Here is a 21649-nt window from a genome sequence, read left to right as displayed (position 1 = left end):
AGGTGAATAGTGTATATTTATGACATTGTAGACTAGGTCACATCCATGAGAGAAGGATTCAAAAGTTGCTAAAGAATGGATATCTAGATCTATTCGACTGAGTCATATGCAACTTGGAAGCCTTGCCTTCATGGAAAACCGACCAACTCTTCATTTAGTGAAACTGGAGAGAGAGTCACTGAGCTGTTAGAACTCATACATAGTGATGTATGTGGTCCTATATCAACTCATGCAATAGGCGGTTACTCCTACTTCATTACCTTTACTAATGATCTCTCGGACATGTGTACTTAATGAAGTACAAGTTTGAGGCATTCAAGAAATTTAGAGAGTATAAGAATGAAGTGGAGAACCATACTGGAAAGAGTATTAAGACTCTTCGATGAGATTAAGGAGTTGAGTACTTGAGTATACAGTTCACCTAATTCCTCAAGGACCATGAGATTCTATCCCAATGGATATCTTCTTATACACCTCAGCTCAATGGTGTATCTAAAAGGAGGAATCATGCAATGTTAGACATGGTGCGATCCATGATGAGCTTCGCTGACCTACCTATCTCATTTTGTGGATACGCCTTAGAGACCCTAGTTTACCTTCTGAATAGAGTTCCAACTAAGTCGGTAATGTCTACACCATGTGAGATATAGAAAGGGAAGAAGCCTAATCTTAAGGTTGTTAGGATTTGGGGCTACTCTGCCCGTATTAAAAGACACAACCCCGATATGTTGGAATTGAGGATTAAGCGGTGCAAGTTCGTTGGATATGTTGAATCGTGGATTTTGATGATGAAATCAATTGATAGTATTTATTTGATTTGCGTTTTGAGTAATGCTGTCACACCCCTAAAAATATACATGATATTTAAAATCTTTCGTCACAACTAACCCAGGATCCAAACACACATTTGAGGTCACTAAGAAAACATTCAAATAAAAAATTTCGCTTCTATAATCTACCAATTCATATCCCTGTGCAATTCATAAACATAGCACACATCACTCGAAAATTTATACCATCTGAACCCGACTCATCAAAATAAAAACCACAATATAAGTCCACAAGTGGGGAAATCTATGCAGTCACCACAATCATCGATTTACCATAAGTTCATATCATTACACAAATTTAATTTAACATTCCAAAACCCTATACATGAGGGATCCTTTAACTTACACAAAATCCACAGGTTTAGATTCATAGTCACATTTCATTAGATGCAAGGTAGCTTATACACAACTACATATATGCTAACAAAAGTTCTGCCCAACGTCTTCTAAACTTTCCACTGCCTCAGCCCATTCTTAACATTTAAGCAAGCGATACGCTATCCTGAAAAATTTATCAACAAACGGGGTGAGCATAAAGAGCTCAGCAAGTGACTAACATATCCATATCAAAATAGTACAATTTCCAAAGAGATACAGTATCAAAACACAAAAGCAGAATATACGATTTCGTATACATAATATCATTAGGAGCAGAATCATAATTGTCCTTTTTAATCATACATATTTGGTTCCTGACAGATGGGGCATAGAGTAATTGGAGCATATCAGAAACAAAGGAAACATATCGGAGCTTATCAATGGCATATAAAATGTTCCAGAACACATCAACGATCTATGGAACATTACGAAGCAAACTCAATAGTGAATGAAGCATTTCAGAGCATATCAAACTCATATGTCGTACAGAAGCTCAAACGTCGTCCTTGACGTTGCAATCATATCATACTTATCCAGAGCACGAACAGAAATAACTCACCAAAACTCTGGATGTCATATCAAACATATAGAGGGTGTAGTGGGATCTCAGTCAGAATGTGATTCATCCATTTCTGAATGACCACCTGACAAAAGTCTCCCACGTCTGGGAGCTCCATCCACCCACGTCTAGGTGAAGTCAGAGGGGGCCGGCAGAGCATCGCAGGCTCTATGCATAACTCCCTTTACCATTTCTGGCAAAGGTTCACAACTCCCTTTACCATTTCTGGCAAAGGTTCACAACTCCCTTTACCATTTCTGGCAAAGGTTCACAACTCCCTTTTCCATTTCTGGCAAAGGTTCACAACTCCCTTTACCATTTCTGGCAAAGGTTCACAATATCCCACACACCAGAGTACAAGAAGGCAGTTTCAACAATAAGCAGCATATAACGGAAGCACACGCGGAACAACCAAACGTACATGTGCCTTTTCAAAACAATGATGCAAGGAACAAATCTCTCACAAAAGTATTCATTTTAGGAAAGAATTGAAAGCAAGAGTGTACAGGGATTCCAAGCAATCATAATCAGCTCAATTCCAATAAGAAGGTTAGACAAATTCAGATATCCAAAGGAATGGAACCAAATACGCGAAATCGACCAAAGCTCGATTTCGGACAGAATTCCAGTGGCACATCAAACAAATATTTTAGAATAACAATTATGCTCCAATACCCATAATAAGGCTATGGTCGAATCATATATCAATCTATATTAAGATGGAACAGATTTCATATGAAACAGGGCTCCCAACACTGAGTTACCTCTGATTTGGTAACACAAGGTCAAAATCACAATCACTGTGTTACAGAATTTATAGGGTCGGAATCAACAGACGATAGGGTGGGCAATTGAACTCCAAAATTTTCAAACTATATGTCAAAAGAGAGAATTTCAAGTCTAGTTTCAAATAAAATCAGTTTGATACAAATCAGAATTTTCAACAGGAAGTTATAGGCGTTTTAGTATCGAAAGGTCAGAAATCTGAACTCTGTTTTACAGCGTCTATAGGCTCTTTTGAAACAAATTTTTGGGTAAGTATTCGGTGTCCAAAATCTACAAAATCGGTGTCAAAAGAAACACATACGAGTCTAATTTCAAACAAAATAGTTCCTGCCTGAATTCTCATTCTATATTAAAACTTATAGCCGAAATAGTGCTTAGGGGTCAGTTCACCGAAAGACTTTCAGAATCCATGGTTTAAGTCCAAAGAGAGATATATCAGTCTCTCAATAGAAATCTTCCAATTTATTTTGAATCAACATAAAAACAGAGTCAAATACTTATGTAGGATGGGGTTAGAACACTTGCCTTTGCAAATTTTGACCCGAAGTAACAAGATTAAAGCAAAAACCCTAAAAGCCCCAAATTTTCTTTCTCTTCTCCTTCTTCTTCTTCTTCTTCTTTTTCTTCTTTTCTTTCCCTGGTCACCCACGAGCTGCCTCCTCTGCTTCCTTAACAACGAAGGCAGAGAGGCTTAAGCGGTGGAATTTGTCATTTGGTGCATTTTGCAGTTTAGTCCTCGTTTTTATCATATTCACGATTAGGTCCTTAGGGTTTACATATAGGTCCTCAGATTCTTTCTTTTTTTTTTTGAACAGATCTCCCAAATCTTAAAAATAAGTTACCTCTGATTCATACTCTATTTCTTGTGTCAATTAAAAATAGATGCTTACATTATCACCAGAAATATTATACGAAAATTCGGAAATGAGGGGTGTTACACTCTCCCCCCCTTAAAAGAAAAATTTAGTCCTCTAAATTTATCGTACCTCTATTCGATGAAAAGACGAGGATACACCTTTTTCATTTCCTCTTCTAGCTCCCAAGTTGTCTCTTCTCCAGAATGATGTCTCCAATTTACTTGAACCAGTGGGATGACCCGATTCCTTAGGACTTTTTCTTTCTTATCAATAATCTGAATAGGCTCTTCCACATAGGATAGATCTTTATCGAACTCCACCAGCTCATACTTAATGATGTGAGAAGGGTCATACATATACTTTCTAATCATCGAGACATGAAATATATCATGGACATGGCTCAATGCTGGTGGCAAGGCAATCCTGTAAGCGACAGAACCAACCCTCTCAAGAACCTCAAAAGGTCCAATAAATCTTGGGCTTAATTTTCCTTTCTTCCCAAACCTCATAATGCCTTTGGAAGGGGAGACTTTTAAGAATACAAAATCTCCGATTTCAAACTCAATATCTCGTCTTCTATTGTCAGCATAACTCTTTTGACGACTCTGAGCAGTTTTTAACCTTTTCCTTATTACTTGAATTTTCTCGGTAGTTTCTTGTACCTTGTCCGGTGCTAATAGCTTTCTGTCTCCAACTTCCTCCCAACATACAGGTGTTACGCACTTTCGCCCATATAGAGCTTCATAAGGAGCCATCTGAATACTTGAATGATAACTATTATTATACGTGAACTCAACAAGTGAAATATCCTTATCCCATTCACCTTTCCAATCCATAACATAGGCTCTAAGCAAATCCTCAAGTGTTTGAATTGTTCTTTCTGACTGACCATCAGTCTGAGGATGATATGCAGTACTAAACTTGACTTTAGTGCCCATCGACTCCTGCAATTTTCTCCAGAATCTAGAGAGAAATCTGGAGTCTCTATCAGAGATAATCTCCTTTGGAATACCATGAAGTCTTACTACTTCATTAACATATAAATCTGCAAGTCTATCAAGTGAATAAGTCATATTAATCGGTAGGAAATGCGCAGATTTTGTTAACCTATCAATGATAACCCAAATAGCATCATGCTTCCTCGAGGTTCTGGGTAGTCCTGAAACAAAATCCATAGTAATACATTCCCATTTCCATTCAGGAATAACTAAAGGTTGCAACAACCCTCCAGGTCTTTGGTGTTCCACTTTGATTTGCTGACAAGTCAAACATTTAGAAACATACATTGCCATTTCTTTCTTCATGCCTTTCCACCAATAATGACTTCGAAGATCTCTATACATCTTAGTGCTCCCAGGGTGTAGGGTGTACTTTGAAGTATGACTTTCAGTTAGGATTTGATTCTTGATAACTAGTTCATTTGGTACACATACTCTCTCCCCAAATCTCAATAGGCCATCCTTTGAAATTTGAAATTGTGGCTTCAATCCCTTTTCTACTTCACTCCTCAAGTAGATTAAATGTGGATCTCGTAATTGTCCTTCCTTAATTTGTTGCATAAGATCAGACTGCACTTGAATGGAGGCCATCAGAATCATCGAGTCTTGCTCTTTCCTCAAAGCTTTCAAATCAAAATTTTCTTCTATTAGCTTCCATTGCTTCACGACCAGACTAGCCATAAAACTTGTAGATTTCCTACTAAGTGCATCAGCTACAACATTGGCTTTGCCCGGGTGATAACGGATGGTACAATCATAATCCTTCAGAAGTTCAATCCATCTTCGCTGCCTCATGTTTAACTCTTTCTGAGTGAAAATATATTTTAAACTCTTGTGATCAGTAAAGATTTCAAACTGCCGACCATACAAATAATGTCTCCAAATCTTTAAAGCAAAAATAATTGCTGCCAATTCCAAATCATGAGTTGGGTAATTCAGTTCATAACCTTTAAGTTGCCTAGAAGCATACGCAATTACTCTCCCTTCCTGCATCAAAACACATCCTAGGCCCTTACTTGAAGCATCAGTATAAACTACAAACTCATCATTACCCCTTGGAATAGTGAGAATAGGGGCACTAGTCAATCTTCTTTTTAACTCTTGAAAACTTTGCTCACAATCATCACCCCATACAAATTTCATATTCTTCTTAGTGAGTTTGGTGAGAGGTTGAGCAATTCGAGAAAATCCCTCCACAAATCTCCTATAATAACCTGCCATGCCCAAGAAGCTCCTAACTTCTGTCACATTTGTTGGTACTTCCCATTCAACTACAGCTTCTATTTTCCTTGGATCAACAGATATACCCTTTCCTGAAATCACATGGCCTAAGAAGGCAACTTCATTCAACCAAAATTCACATTTGCTGAACTTTGCATACAACTTCTTTTCTCTTAGTATGGACAATACCTTCCTCAAGTGTTCCTCATGCTCCTGATTACTCCTTGAATACACCAATATGTCATCAATAAATACAATTACACAGATATCCAAGAGCTGTTGAAATGTCCTATTCATTAGTTCCATAAAAGCTGCAGGGGCATTAGTCAAACCAAAAGGCATCACCAAGAATTCATAATGACCATATCGAGTTCTGAAGGCTGTTTTTGAAATATCCTCCTCTTTGATCCTCAACTGATAGTAACCTGACCTCAGGTCAATCTTAGAGAATACTTGTGCACCCTGCAGTTGATCAAACAAATCATCAATTCTAGGTATGGGATATTTGTTTTTGATGGTCACCTGATTCAACTGTCTATAATCAATACAAAGCCTCAATGTTCCATCCTTCTTCTTCACTAATAGTACCGGAGCACCCCATGGGGATACACTGGGTCGTATGAAACCCTTATCTAATAATTCTTGTATTTGCTTCTTTAATTCTTCTAACTCAAGTGGTGCCATTCTGTAGGGAGGCTTAGATATTGGGGTTGTACTGGGGACTAGATCAATAGCAAATTCACCCTCTCTATCTAGAGGTAAACCAGGCAAGTCATCAGGAAATACATCAGGGAATTCTTTGACCACTGAAATTTCATCTATGTGGGTTTCCTGATTTGAATGCTCCTTTACACACACCATATAACAAAGACAACCTTTCTGCATAAGATGATAAGCTTGAAGTGCGGATATCAAGCAAGGAGGCAAATCATGCTTAATGCCCTCAAAGAAAAATATAGGCTGATCTGGTATGCAGAAGGTAATTATTTTTTTGTAACAGTCAATACTAGCGTGATGAGAAGATAACCAATCCATGCCAAGTATAATATCAAAACCCTGGATCTCTAGGAGAATCAAATCAGCAAGGAGTTCATGGTCTCCAATAGAGATCAAACAAGATGGGTAGACTACGTTTGTTGCCAATGAATCTCCAACAGCAGTTGTTACATATAGGATATAATCCAGGGGTTTAGGTAGAATATTCAAGTGACAAGCAAAGTGTTGTGAAACAAATGATAAGTTGGAGCCGGGATCAAACAAAACTTTTGCATTTCTTTTAGAAACATGAAGAATACCTTCCACCACAGATTTAGAAGCTTTAGAATCTTGTTCCGTGATAGCGTACACTCTAGCATGGGCTGAGGGTCTAGGAGACAGTGGCTCTCTTTTCCTGTTCAGTGGGCAATCTTTTATTTGATGACCTAGCTTTCCACAACTAAAACATGCTCCAGTCACCCGAAAACACCGACTCGTTTCATGATTTGATCCACATTTTTCACATAACTGAGTCCTCCCCCATGGTTTCCTTTTCTCAAATCCAGATGTCTTAAACCTCTTGTTACTATCTTCATATTTATTTTCTCTCCTGCTTTTGCTAGTAAATTTGTCCCTTTGGTTCTTGCCAATGATTTCTTGAATTTCTTCCATGTCTCTTTCAATTTTCAAAGCTCTTTCTACCGTATCAGCATATGTTTGTAATTTTAAAGCTGACATTCGGCTTCTTATTGCTGGCCGTAATCCCCTTTCAAACCTTCTTGCCTTTCTAGATTCATCATCAGTCATATGTGTGGCAAACCTGGAGAGCTCAGTAAATCTAGATTCATACTTTGTAACCGTCATACTTCCCTGGATAAGGTTCAAGAACTCCAATTCTTTTTGCTCTCTCATACAATCGGGAAAATATTTGTCGTAAAACTTTTCTTGGAATAACTTCCATGTCATTTGCTCATGTTTGATTTCAGACATCCTCTTAATCATTCTCCACCAGTGTTCAGCTTCTCCTTCCAGCATAAAGGTGGCAAGAAAAACCTTTCGTTCATCAGAGTAACTTAGGGCATCAAATATTTTCTCTATCTGCATCATCCATCGTTCCGCCACCATTGGATCAGACTCACCACTGAAACTGGGAGGACTAAGCTTCTTAAACTGTCCAATTCCCAACCCCGTCCGGTTTGATGTCTCTATTCCATCATTACTTCCTTGTTGGACAGGTTGTTGTTGTTGTTGCATCACTTGTGCCATAGTCTCCAAAGTCCGCATAATACCACTCAATTGATCAGTAGTAGATGCAACAGGAGAACCAGATGATCTCGTCATCCTTGCTTCCTAAAACATCAAAAGAACATTTTCTTTGATCAATCTCTAAATGATAGTCAATAAACCTCAAAAAAAAACATAACATTCTTAGTGATTCTCAAATCATGCTCTGATACCACCTCTGTCACACCCCTAAAAATATACATGATATTTAAAATCTTTCGTCACAACTAACCCAGGATCCAAACACACATTTGAGGTCACTAAGAAAACATTCAAATAAAAAATTTCGCTTCTATAATCTACCAATTCATATCCCTGTGCAATTCATAAACATAGCACACATCACTCGAAAATTTATACCATCTGAACCCGACTCATCAAAATAAAAACCACAATATAAGTCCACAAGTGGGGAAATCTATGCAGTCACCACAATCATCGATTTACCATAAGTTCATATCATTACACAAATTTAATTTAACATTCCAAAACCCTATACATGAGGGATCCTTTAACTTACACAAAATCCACAGGTTTAGATTCATAGTCACATTTCATTAGATGCAAGGTAGCTTATACACAACTACATATATGCTAACAAAAGTTCTGCCCAACGTCTTCTAAACTTTCCACTGCCTCAGCCCATTCTTAACATTTAAGCAAGCGATACGCTATCCTGAAAAATTTATCAACAAACGGGGTGAGCATAAAGAGCTCAGCAAGTGACTAACATATCCATATCAAAATAGTACAATTTCCAAAGAGATACAGTATCAAAACACAAAAGCAGAATATACGATTTCGTATACATAATATCATTAGGAGCAGAATCATAATTGTCCTTTTTAATCATACATATTTGGTTCCTGACAGATGGGGCATAGAGTAATTGGAGCATATCAGAAACAAAGGAAACATATCGGAGCTTATCAATGGCATATAAAATGTTCCAGAACACATCAACGATCTATGGAACATTACGAAGCAAACTCAATAGTGAATGAAGCATTTCAGAGCATATCAAACTCATATGTCGTACAGAAGCTCAAACGTCGTCCTTGACGTTGCAATCATATCATACTTATCCAGAGCACGAACAGAAATAACTCACCAAAACTCTGGATGTCATATCAAACATATAGAGGGTGTAGTGGGATCTCAGTCAGAATGTGATTCATCCATTTCTGAATGACCACCTGACAAAAGTCTCCCACGTCTGGGAGCTCCATCCACCCACGTCTAGGTGAAGTCAGAGGGGGCCGGCAGAGCATCGCAGGCTCTATGCATAACTCCCTTTACCATTTCTGGCAAAGGTTCACAACTCCCTTTACCATTTCTGGCAAAGGTTCACAACTCCCTTTACCATTTCTGGCAAAGGTTCACAACTCCCTTTTCCATTTCTGGCAAAGGTTCACAACTCCCTTTACCATTTCTGGCAAAGGTTCACAATATCCCACACACCAGAGTACAAGAAGGCAGTTTCAACAATAAGCAGCATATAACGGAAGCACACGCGGAACAACCAAACGTACATGTGCCTTTTCAAAACAATGATGCAAGGAACAAATCTCTCACAAAAGTATTCATTTTAGGAAAGAATTGAAAGCAAGAGTGTACAGGGATTCCAAGCAATCATAATCAGCTCAATTCCAATAAGAAGGTTAGACAAATTCAGATATCCAAAGGAATGGAACCAAATACGCGAAATCGACCAAAGCTCGATTTCGGACAGAATTCCAGTGGCACATCAAACAAATATTTTAGAATAACAATTATGCTCCAATACCCATAATAAGGCTATGGTCGAATCATATATCAATCTATATTAAGATGGAACAGATTTCATATGAAACAGGGCTCCCAACACTGAGTTACCTCTGATTTGGTAACACAAGGTCAAAATCACAATCACTGTGTTACAGAATTTATAGGGTCGGAATCAACAGACGATAGGGTGGGCAATTGAACTCCAAAATTTTCAAACTATATGTCAAAAGAGAGAATTTCAAGTCTAGTTTCAAATAAAATCAGTTTGATACAAATCAGAATTTTCAACAGGAAGTTATAGGCGTTTTAGTATCGAAAGGTCAGAAATCTGAACTCTGTTTTACAGCGTCTATAGGCTCTTTTGAAACAAATTTTTGGGTAAGTATTCGGTGTCCAAAATCTACAAAATCGGTGTCAAAAGAAACACATACGAGTCTAATTTCAAACAAAATAGTTCCTGCCTGAATTCTCATTCTATATTAAAACTTATAGCCGAAATAGTGCTTAGGGGTCAGTTCACCGAAAGACTTTCAGAATCCATGGTTTAAGTCCAAAGAGAGATATATCAGTCTCTCAATAGAAATCTTCCAATTTATTTTGAATCAACATAAAAACAGAGTCAAATACTTATGTAGGATGGGGTTAGAACACTTGCCTTTGCAAATTTTGACCCGAAGTAACAAGATTAAAGCAAAAACCCTAAAAGCCCCAAATTTTCTTTCTCTTCTCCTTCTTCTTCTTCTTCTTCTTTTTCTTCTTTTCTTTCCCTGGTCACCCACGAGCTGCCTCCTCTGCTTCCTTAACAACGAAGGCAGAGAGGCTTAAGCGGTGGAATTTGTCATTTGGTGCATTTTGCAGTTTAGTCCTCGTTTTTATCATATTCACGATTAGGTCCTTAGGGTTTACATATAGGTCCTCAGATTCTTTCTTTTTTTTTTTGAACAGATCTCCCAAATCTTAAAAATAAGTTACCTCTGATTCATACTCTATTTCTTGTGTCAATTAAAAATAGATGCTTACATTATCACCAGAAATATTATACGAAAATTCGCTGCCTATAAGTCTTTGTGGAAACTCTGATTTGTTCAAAACTGATTTCATTGGAAACTAGACTCGTAGACCTTTCCTTGATATATGGATTGAAAGATTTGGTATCAGAGCCGACCTAGCATTAGGGCAGGGTGAGAGGGCTGCAGTAGGAAAGGGCTACCCGTGGATGGAGTCAGAGAACTCGTCACGGCGTGGAGCCACCACTGAGTTAAACCTCACATGCACTATGCTAGGGTTCGATCTGGGATATGTCAGGCCTTGACGAGGACGTCAAGCTAATTGGGTTGGGGATAGTGTAATATCCCATTAGTCCCACATCGGAAGTGGGGAATGTGTATGATTAGCTCATAAGGGCCTGATGAGTGTACTACGTAACCTCCGGCTTAAGCATTTTGGTCCGTGGTTGCAAGGACCAAAATGGAGTTATCGGCCAGTTAGCTCATCAGACCAAAATGGAGTTATCGGCCAGTTAGCTCATCAGACCAAAATGGAGTTATGATTAGCATGCAGCTGGGAAAGAAGAGAAGGAAAGGAAGAAGAAGAGAAAGGAAGAAGGGAAGGAGAGGAAGAAGAGAAGGGGCTACGGCTGCGGCGATGGCAGCTGCAGTTGGAAGAGAAGAAGGAGAGGAAGATGAGCAGGGGAGGAAGAAGAGGCTGCGAGTGTGGTGGCTGCGGCCGTGGCTGCGACTCCGGCGGCGGCTGCGACGTTGGCTGCGGTAGCTGCGGCAGCGGTGGTGGCTGCAGTAGCTGCAGTAGCTGCTTTTGGGAAAGAGAAAGAGTAGGAACGAGAGAAGGGAAGAAGGAAATAGTGCAGTGGAAGGGGGCTGCGGTTGTGACCGCAGTTGCGGTCGTGGCTGCGATTGTGGCAGCGGCAGCGACGGCGGCTGTGGCAGCTGTGTTTGGGAAAGAAAAAGAAGGAATGAGAGTAAGAGAGAGCAGGTGACTGTGCCTCGATGTTCGACACGTGGTGTAGTTGCGAAGAAAGGAAGAAAACGGGAGCACAAAACGAAACAGAGAGAGGACACGGAGGAAAAGTAGAAAGATTGGATTGGCACCTTCCTTGGATATTCAGATCAAAATATTTGAAAGGCAAGTTTCCCGCTTGTTTCGATCCTTTCTATTGCAAGTTCCCTGATCGTTTCTCCTATAATTACTCTGATATGTCTTATTGCAAGTGTTCTAACCTTTTCTATTGCAAGCTTTCTAATCTTTTCTCTTGCAAGTATCCTGATTTGTTCCTCACTGCCATTTTTATCTCTACATTTGCTTTGAATATGAGGAACTTTGAATCATTCTAGCCTTGCATTTGTTATATCTCCTGTTTAGACGTAACGATTCGAATCTGTGCAACTTCTGAGATTCTGACCTTTTGATACCGAGCTGCCTATAAGTCTTTGTGGAAACTCTGATTTGTTCAAAACTGATTTCATTGGAAACTAGACTCGTAGACCTTTCCTTGATATATGGATTGAAAGATTTGGTATCAGAGCCGACCTAGCATTAGGGCAGGGTGAGAGGGCTGCAGTAGGAAAGGGCTACCCGTGGATGGAGTCAGAGAACTCGTCACGGCGTGGAGCCACCACTGAGTTAAACCTCACATGCACTATGCTAGGGTTCGATCTGGGATATGTCAGGCCTTGACAGTGTAATATCCCATTAGTCCCACATCGGAAGTGGGGAATGTGTGTGATTAGCTTATAAGGGCCTGATGAGTGTACTACGTTACCTCCGGCTTAAGCATTTTGGTCCGTGGTTGCAAGGACCAAAATGGAGTTATCGGCCAGTTAGCTCATCAGACCCGGGTCGTGACATTTGGTATCAGAGCCGACCTAGCATTAGGGCAGGGTGAGAGGGCTGCAGTAGGAAAGGGCTACCCGTGGATGGAGTCAGAGAACTCGTCACGGCGTGGAGCCACCACTGAGTTAAACCTCACATGCACTATGCTAGGGTTCGTTCTGGGATATGTCAGGCCTTGACGAGGACGTCAAGCTATTGGGTTGGGGATAGTGTAATATCCCATTAGTCCCACATCGGAAGTGGGGAATGTGTGTGATTAGCTTATAAGGGCCTGATGAGTGTACTACGTTACCTCCGGCTTAAGCATTTTGGTCCGTGGTTGCAAGGACCAAAATGGAGTTATCGGCCAGTTAGCTCATCAGACCCGGGTCGTGACAAATGCAGGAAGCTTCGATCAGGGAGAGACAATTAAAAGTAATAAGAATCATGTTGGGTCAAAGTAGAACATGTCAGAAGATTAGATATCGAGCAGGAGGATCGGTCGACGTATCGACAGAAGACTTCGGGCCATGGGTGATAGGACCCTAGTAGGGTTGAGTCATACTCAACCAATAAGCAACAAATAAAACCCTATGAGATTATAATAAACCCCACCTAGCAGCCTCTATCCTATAAAGAAGAGTGGCTTGGGTTTATATTTGAGCCTTTGGGCTTCCTAACCGTCGCCCCCTTTTATTAGGCCAGTTGGTTAGGGTTGAGGGCAAAAGGGATAACTCACTTGGGAAGCAGCCTCTAGGGCTAGGGTTTGGAGCCTCATATAAACATGTTGCCTCCATCTCTTTGGGAATAAGATCTATCTACAATTGTAGCCATTTGGCCAACTTCTAGGAGGGAGGAACCCCTATAGTATTCCAACGGTTGATCCCCCTCAAAGATCAATATACATAGAATTCCTTTAGGGTTCTATCATCTGGTACCAGAGCAGCAATCTTGTTGCTTTTGCTATCAGCTCTGCCGCCCACTACCAGCCAAGCAATTCCCACAATTGCTCTTAACATCACCATCTCCACCGTCATCTTTTGCCATAGATCAAATCAACCTACTACCGTCACCTCCAATTGCATCAAGAGATCTGGTATTCTCCTATCACCAATACCTTTTACTGCTACAATTTTCTATTTGAAATACCATGAATAAGTCTTCTTATCTATCCTATGCTGTGAATTCCTTTTATCGTAAAAGTTATCATCTTTGCAAACAAAGGAATGCCATAGAAAATTTCAGCCACATATTGTTGCCTTTAACCGATCTATTTGCTAACCTTTATGAATAAAATTTCTTATACGCTTCATAAATTATCTTGGATTCCATCTAAGATTAATTTATTGAGAAATTCATCTCTAAAAATATTTTTGTGTTGCTGCGAATTTTTGTCGCAACCATTGAAATTTTTCGACGAGAATTTTGATATCACAACTTGCACCAATTTTCTTGTTGTTATACTTCTAAAATTTTCTTAATTAAATTTATCATTATTGTTGTTATCTAAACTGAGATTTTGCTGTCAAATTCTCTCCTCAAATCTCTCAGTTTTTGCTAGAAATTTCATCGAGAAATAGCTGTTTCTTCGATGACAATTCTGCTCTTACAAGACAACAAATATCTGCAGCAACTTCCACTGATTTCTATCAAACCTTTGCTGCTATCTACCATAGATCTAAAAAATTTTTCCCTACCCTTCATCCACTACCATCACAGCCCTAAAACTCCACTAAACCATACCCTAAAACCGCACCCAAAATAGCCACAAAATGAGCCTAAACCGCAGCCTACATCCACCAATCCACCAACCCTTTCGACCGCCCACTTTTCTCAACCGATACATGCCTTTAACCCAACAACAAAAGAGAGATCTTAAAATTACAAATTTGGAGGCATATACTATGACATCTGAGGAGGCAATCAATGCTAAATTCGAAGCTTTCGAGATGCAAATGAAGGATAAGATTCACTCTCTTTACCGAACTCAGTTTGGGCCAACCACCAAGCCCGAAGAAATCACATCAAGGAGAGAGATCTAACTGAAGAGATGACTTCCAAGAGAGGGGAGGCTCTATGACCGATCCCTACTATCCATGCATAAGGGTGGACTTCCCTAGATGGGAAGGAGACCCAATTGTTTTGATCTCGCGTAAAGAGCGATATTTTTGGTACCACAAAACTACGGACGCATCTATGGTGGAAATTATGGCTGTACATCTTAAAGGAGATGCCATACAATGGTTTGACTAGTTTGAACACACTCATAGAGTCCTCTCATGGTGACAATTTAAATAAAGACTGCTGATCCGCTTCGGACCAACCGATTACGAGAACATTAACGGACAACTAGCTAAGATCTGACAAACCTCCACCATTTAGGAGTGCCAAACCATATTTGAAAGGTTATCTAATCAAACTCATGATTGATCTGAAAAATAACTATTGGGGACCTTTATTGAGGGCTTGAAGTCAGAGATCTAGGGAGAAGTTAAAGCGCGATAACCGTACACACTTATGATAGCCATCTCTTTCGCACAACTTTAAAAGGAGAAATTGAACCACGAAGCCCGGAGGACAAGGGTCACTCCCTGACCAGAAATACTAAAGCCCTCAGTGCCCCCTACTATCAGCCAAGCCCCTGCAACAAAAAGGTTGACAAGAGAAGATCTTTGGGAGCGATATACGAAGGGGTTATGTTAGCATTGCGACGAACCATGGAGCCACGGGCATCATTGTAAAATAGGGAGACTTCTTGTGATTGAACTAGTAGAAGAAGAGGTTATTAAACATCTAGAAGAGAGCCTTGAACATAAAGAAGAAGATATGGAAGAAGAGCTACAACCAACCGACTTTATGGTACACGCGCTAGTCGGCTACTCAAACCCGCAAATGATGAAAGTTGGAGGCCTTCTTAAACAACAACTAATCACTGTTCTAATCAACACTAGCAGCACTAATAACTTCCTAAACAGTAAGGTTGCTGCTTGGATGGTACTCCACATTGAAGGTTACAGCAAGTTCGACATAAAGGTTGCTGACGGTAGAATCCTAAAGTGCGACCAAAGTTGCCCGCAGGTGAAACTATTACTACAAGACCAAGAAATTATCATCAACTTCTTCCTCCTGCTAATTGATGACTATGAGGCCATGCTTGGCATAGAATGGCTGACGATGCTAGATGATGTCTCTTGGAACTTTTCCAAATTAATTATGAAATATTATTGCAAAGGTAAACAGATCATCCTACGCAGGAACCACCGTTTCGACCCAATAAATGGAGAAAGTTTTACACAAGGTAAATGGTAGCTTTTTCATACATCTCTAACAGCAACCAAAGGCAAAGAAAATAGAAATTGAAGATCAAAATCTCATCCAATTTCTTAATGAATTTGCCGACATTTTTGTTGAGTTGTGTGGTGTTCCTCCTACTCGGCAACATGACCATAGGATTCCAATTCTTCCGAGCAAGCCACCAGTAAACGCTCGGTTGTACCATTATCCTCATCTCTAGAAGGATGAAATTAAAAATATTATAAAGGAGATGCTTGAAACAGGGGTGATTCGTGTTGGGAAATCTTGGGGGCGACATCACATGCGCAACGGAAGAACAAGAAAACAAAATCCCCGATTCCCAAAAAGATGTTCGTCGTCGTGCGAAGATTGGTGCGCAAAATCCGCGAAACTCAAAACTGCGTATAGAGCAGATTGTGTTACCTAGGGAGATCATATATCCCTGTTTCCTTGCAGATCCTTAGGAGAGGGTGAGGAGGTCAAGCGTCCTCCTCTCTAGCGGTGATCCACACAGCAGGGTTGCGACGATGCTCCTCAAAACTCCAGGCCTACTCTGAGGTGGAGAGGGAGAGGAGAATAGGAAAGGCAAGCAAAGACTCTAGCCTATGAGGCTCTAAATCCCTCATATTTATAGAGGTCCCCTGTCAAACCCTAATGGGTCCTCCCCTAGTGGGTATTGGATATGCATCCAATAAGATAAGGGCTCCGTCGGATATCTCATATCCGAACCTCTACTCATCGCAATGCCTACCATATGTGTGTGACCCTCCAGGCCCAATATCGAGCTGGCCGTGAGTCATACCTGTCAGAACTCCTTCCAACTCAATGAATTATTATCTCTGTAATAATTCACTCGACTCATCGACTACGGACGTACTAGGCCACTACGCCGTAGTCCCCAGATGATACAGGGGAATCCAATCCATTGGACCTGTCTGTCCTCAGTTATCGTGTACCTATAGTCCCTCATCCATCTAATATCCCAGAGACCGTATATCGAGCATGGTGTTGTCAGACCCATACGGTTTCTACTCGAGTCTCGCTCTAATCGGATTCTCCCGGAGAACTCTTTCTCTCTCAACCCGAATGACCCTAGCTAGGGATTTGTCTGATCAAGAACACATGGGATATTCCTCTCATGATACCGAGAGTGGATGATCCTCTATCGACACTCAATAGCCCTCGTAAGGTCGACTATCACTCCCAAGGACCAACTGTACTAGATCTAGGACAGCCAAACCTATAAGTCTGGTATCAAAGAGTGGAGCACTCATACAGGACATCCTTGGTGTCTCAAGTCTAAGGACTAGATACACCACTAGGACTACGAAATCGCTGTCTGACAATAAGGCATCATCAACCATCCAGCATTCCGTAAGCGGATCAATCAGTGAACTCATTCTCTAATGAGCACCTGTACTGTATCCCTAGTGTCCCTACACGAGCAGCTATGAGACCAGCTGCATCCATCATATGGACGGGTATACACCACACCAGTCTGTCCGGTTATCACGATGTCCCTCTCGAGTAACCTATGACCGGGATTATTTAGGATATGTGTTTACAGGTGAATCGATCTCATTATCGTGATCTCATCACGATCCGATTCCCATTGCACAAATCCAAGGACATTACAATATATATATATGCATTTATGCAATAGTTATAAAGTGATATATGCCAATATATAATAAGCAAAATGATTCTGTATCAAGTCACACGTGCCATCACTCACGTGATTGGCTTGCTGGGCACCTATGACTAGCAATCTCCCACTTGACCTAAAGCCAATCATCTATGTGTATGATCCCCATCAGACCCCTGTGATGCTCAAAGACAATCTGAGACAACGACTTTGTCAGTGGATCTGCAATGTTATCTTCGGATGGAACTATTTCCACTACTACATCTCCTCGGGTTATGATCTCTCTGATAAGTTGGAACCTCCTCAGAACACTTCTGATGAGACCCGGGTTCCCTTATTCGAGTAATCGCCCCATAGTTGTCGCAATATAAGGAAGTCGACTTCTCGCTATCCAGAACGACTCTCAAATCTGTGATGAACATCTTCAACCAGACTCCCTCCTTTGCTGCATCTGATGCAGCAATATACTCCGCCTCTGTGGTTGAGTCAGCAGTGGTATTTTGCTTGGAACTCTTCCAACACACTGCTCCTCCATTCAAGGTGTACACATACCCTGAATTTGACTTGCTATCATCGCCATCAGACTGAAAACTTGAGTCAGTGTAGCCTTCAACCTTAAGGCTATTACCTCCATAGTAAAATATCCTTAGTCCTTCTTAAGTACTTAAGGATACACTTTACTACTTTCCAGTGCTCCAAGCTTGGATCCGCCTGATACCTGCTCATGACACTCAGAGCATGTGCTATATCAGGCCTAGTACATAGCATGTCATACATGATAGACACTATTGCTGAGGCATAAGGTATCATATTCATGTTCGCCCTTTCTTCTAGAGTCTTTGGGGACATACTCGTAGAAAGCGATATCCCATGTCTCATCGGTATGAGACCTCTCTTGGAAATTTCCATGCCAAACCTTTTGACAATAGTTTCTAGGTACCTGGACTAGGACAAGCCAAGCATCCTCTTGGATCTATCTCTATAGATTCTAATCCCCAAGATATAGGATGCTTCCCCTAAGTTCTTCATGGAGAAGTGTCTAGATAACCAAGCCTTTACTGTGGATAGCATTCCTACGTCATTCCCAATGATGAGGATATCATCCACATATAACACCAAAAAGGTGATAGCGCTCCCAATTACCTTCCTGTACACACAAGGCTCATCTTCGTTCTTAACGAAGTCATAAGATCTGATTGCCTCATCAAATCTTATGTTCCAACTTCGGGAAGCTTACTTTAGTTCATAAATGGATCTAAGCAACCTACACACCTTATCTAGGAAGTTCTTGGACACAAATCCCTCATGTTGTATCATATACACCTCCTCCTCGAGGTTCCCATTGAGGAATGCAGTTTTCACATCCATCTGCTAGATCTCATAATCATAGTGTGCTGCAATAGCCAATAGAATTCTGATGGATTTTAGCGTTGCTACGGGTGAGAAGGTTTCGTTGTAGTCAACACCTTGCCTTTGACGATACCCCGTAGCCACTAGCCTTGCTTTATAGGTCTCTACCTTTCCATCTACTCCGATCTTTTTCTTAAAGATCCACTTGCAACCGATGGGTACAATACCTTCGGGTGTATCAACTAGGTTCCAAACCTTGTTGGAGTACATAGAATCCATCTCAGAATTCATGGCTTCTTGCCACTTCCCGGAGTCTATACTCATAATAGCCTCCTCGTAGGTCTGAGGATCAATATCCTCAACATCCTCTCCTCTAATATGTCCCACATATCTCTCAAGAGGATGGGATACTCTATCAGACCTGCGTAAAGTTGAAACTTGTGTATTAGGTACCTGAACAGACTCGGGCTGTAAAATGGTGCTTGAGCTTGGTTCTCCAGCCTCGCTCAACTCTATCATGCTCCCACTGTCTCTGCCAAGAATGTGTTCCTTCTCAAGGAACACTGCTCTCTTAGCTACAAAGACCTTTTGGTCCTCGAGATGATAGAAATAATACCCACAAGTTTCCTTGGGGTATCCCACAAATTTGCATCACTCTGTCCTTGATTCTAACTTATCGGGGTTGTGTTTTTTAACGTGGGTAGGGCAGCCCGAAATCTTAACAACCTTAAGATCAGGCTCCTTTCCTTTCCATATCTCATATGGTGTAGACACTACCGACTTAGTTGGAACTCTGTTCAGAAGGTAAGCTGTGGTCTCTAGGGCATATCCCTAGAATAAGATGGGTAGGTCAGCGAAACTCATCATGGACCGTATCATATCTAATAATGTACGATTTCTCCTTTCAGAGACACCATTGAGCTGAGGTGTATAAGGAGGTGTCCATTGGGATAATATCCCATGGTCCTTGAGGAACTGAGTAAACTCTGTACTTAAGTACTCACCTCCTCGATCTGATCGAAGAGTTTTGATACTCTTTCCAATCTGGTTCTCCACCTCATTCTTATACTCTCTGAATTTCTCAAAGGCCTCGGACTTGTACTTCATTAAGTACACATATCCATACCTTGAGAAATCATCAGTAAAGGTAATGAAGTAGGAGTAACCACCAATGGCATGAATTGACATGGGTCCACATACATCACTATGTATGAGTTCCAACAGCTCAGTGGCTCTCTCTCCAGTTCCACTAAATGGAGAGTTGGTCAGTTTTCCACGAATGCAAGGCTCGCAAGTTGCATATGACACATAGTCGAATGGATCTAGATATCCATCATTTAGCAACTTTTGAATCATTCCCTCATGGATATGACCTAGCCTACAATGCCATAGGTATGCACTGTTCACCTCATCTTGTTTCCTCTTAGACACTTACATTCATGATATGTGGAGTAGTGTCTTGCATAAACAAACCTTTATGCAATATTCCTCTCGTCAATCTCCCCTCGGCTTTGCTAGAATTTACAATAAATTGTAGATGTGATAAGCAATACTGGTATCCAATACCAATGCACTATCACAAAAATCTAACAATTGGAGATTGATCATGAATGTACCTGAAGCTTCTCCAAACTTCTATTTTGCCCTTTCTGCAAGGTACTCTTTGCAGTTCCTCTTCCAGTGCCCATCTTTACCACAATGGAAGCACTGGCCTTTGTCCTTTGTTGGGTCTTTCTTAGCAACCTTTGCTTTACCTGGTTTGCCCTTGCCCTTTCCCTTCTTAAGGGACCTTTCTGCTTTTCTTTTCTGTTTGGTCTCACCAGTGTAGAGAACTGGCTTCTCTTTCTTAATAGTACTCTCTGCCTCCCTCAACATATTGAGGAGCTCTAGGAGAGTCACCTCAAGCTTGTTCATATTAAAATTCATTATGAACTGTGAAACGGAATCTGGTAGGGACTTAAGCACAATGTCCACACACAAGTTATCCTCTAGGACCATTCCTAGACCTGTGAGTTTCTCTATCCACTCAATCATCTTTAGGACATGGTTCTGAACCAATGTCCCCTCAGTCATCCTAGCGCGGAAAAGGCTCTTGGATATCTCATATCGTTGAGTCCTTCCCTGTTCCTCAAACAATTTGCGGACATGTAGGAGAATGGATCTGGCATCCATCTTTTCATGTTGTCTCTGTAACTCAGGAGTCATAGAGCCCAACATATAGTACTGAGCAAGAGTGGAGTCATCAATGTACTTCACGTAGCGAGCGATCTCATCCTCGTTTGCCCCTTCTTCGGGCGTAAGTATCACTGTATCAAGGACGTACACGATTTTCTCCGTTGTGAGAACAATTCTCAAGTTACGGAGCCAATCCGTATAATTTGGACTAGTGAGGCGGTTGACATCAAGTATGCCACGTAAGGGATTTGAAAGCGACATTTTTTGAAAATAAAGATGCAGTAGAAATGAATAACATGCAGATTTTGCAAGAAATAAACTATCAAGATATGGACTTCTATTTTAATATGCTCCCACTATTTTACTAACGAGTCACGCGACACCCTCAGCACATGAAACGGAAGTCTCCGACAGACTTCTAGTGGGGATCAGGATCCAATCAGCGTCTTAGTGTAACCTCGAGGGACTCGACCAATCACACTAAGCCTAAAAGGTAGGCAACTCTTGCCGATCACAACTCCTTGTGATTCCCGTCCTGTTCGGCCTCCGAATCACCATGGCCTTGAGGGACTCGACCAACCATGATGCTCGGTTAAGTCAACACCTTCGTTACAAGATGAGTCTGATTTGATGATATACCCTCGAGGGACTCGACCAAGCATACCATGCCCTCAGGTCACCAGTGACATCTCTATGTCGTAAGC

At 40.9% G+C, this 21649-nt stretch overlaps 1 protein-coding gene and 1 long non-coding RNA gene across 2 annotated transcripts; one reads left to right on the top strand and one right to left on the bottom strand.

Moving 5' to 3' along the window:
• Window positions 1-1053: 1053 nt before the first annotated feature.
• On the bottom strand, window positions 1054-10595 carry LOC135640440 (uncharacterized). The gene is made up of 3 exons (XM_065154871.1): window positions 10307-10595; window positions 6925-7950; window positions 1054-1332 (listed from the first exon to the last, which is right to left on the bottom strand). The coding sequence occupies exons 2-3, from the start codon at window positions 7943-7945 to the stop codon at window positions 1328-1330; spliced, it is 1026 nt and encodes a 341-aa protein (XP_065010943.1). The 5' UTR covers window positions 7946-7950; window positions 10307-10595; the 3' UTR covers window positions 1054-1327.
• Window positions 10596-11214: 619 nt separating this feature from the next.
• On the top strand, window positions 11215-11997 carry LOC135639956 (uncharacterized). Its single transcript, XR_010497111.1, has 2 exons — window positions 11215-11365; window positions 11435-11997. It is a non-coding gene; the product is annotated as an uncharacterized LOC135639956 (long non-coding RNA).
• The last annotated feature ends 9652 nt before the right edge of the window (window positions 11998-21649 follow it).

The sequence above is a fragment of the Musa acuminata genome, chromosome BXJ3-6, assembly GCF_036884655.1.
Source record: "Musa acuminata AAA Group cultivar baxijiao chromosome BXJ3-6, Cavendish_Baxijiao_AAA, whole genome shotgun sequence".
Lineage (NCBI taxonomy): Eukaryota > Viridiplantae > Streptophyta > Magnoliopsida > Zingiberales > Musaceae > Musa > Musa acuminata.
The sequence above is the reverse complement of the archived record's forward strand: the minus strand, read 5'-3'. Positions and strand labels throughout refer to the sequence as shown.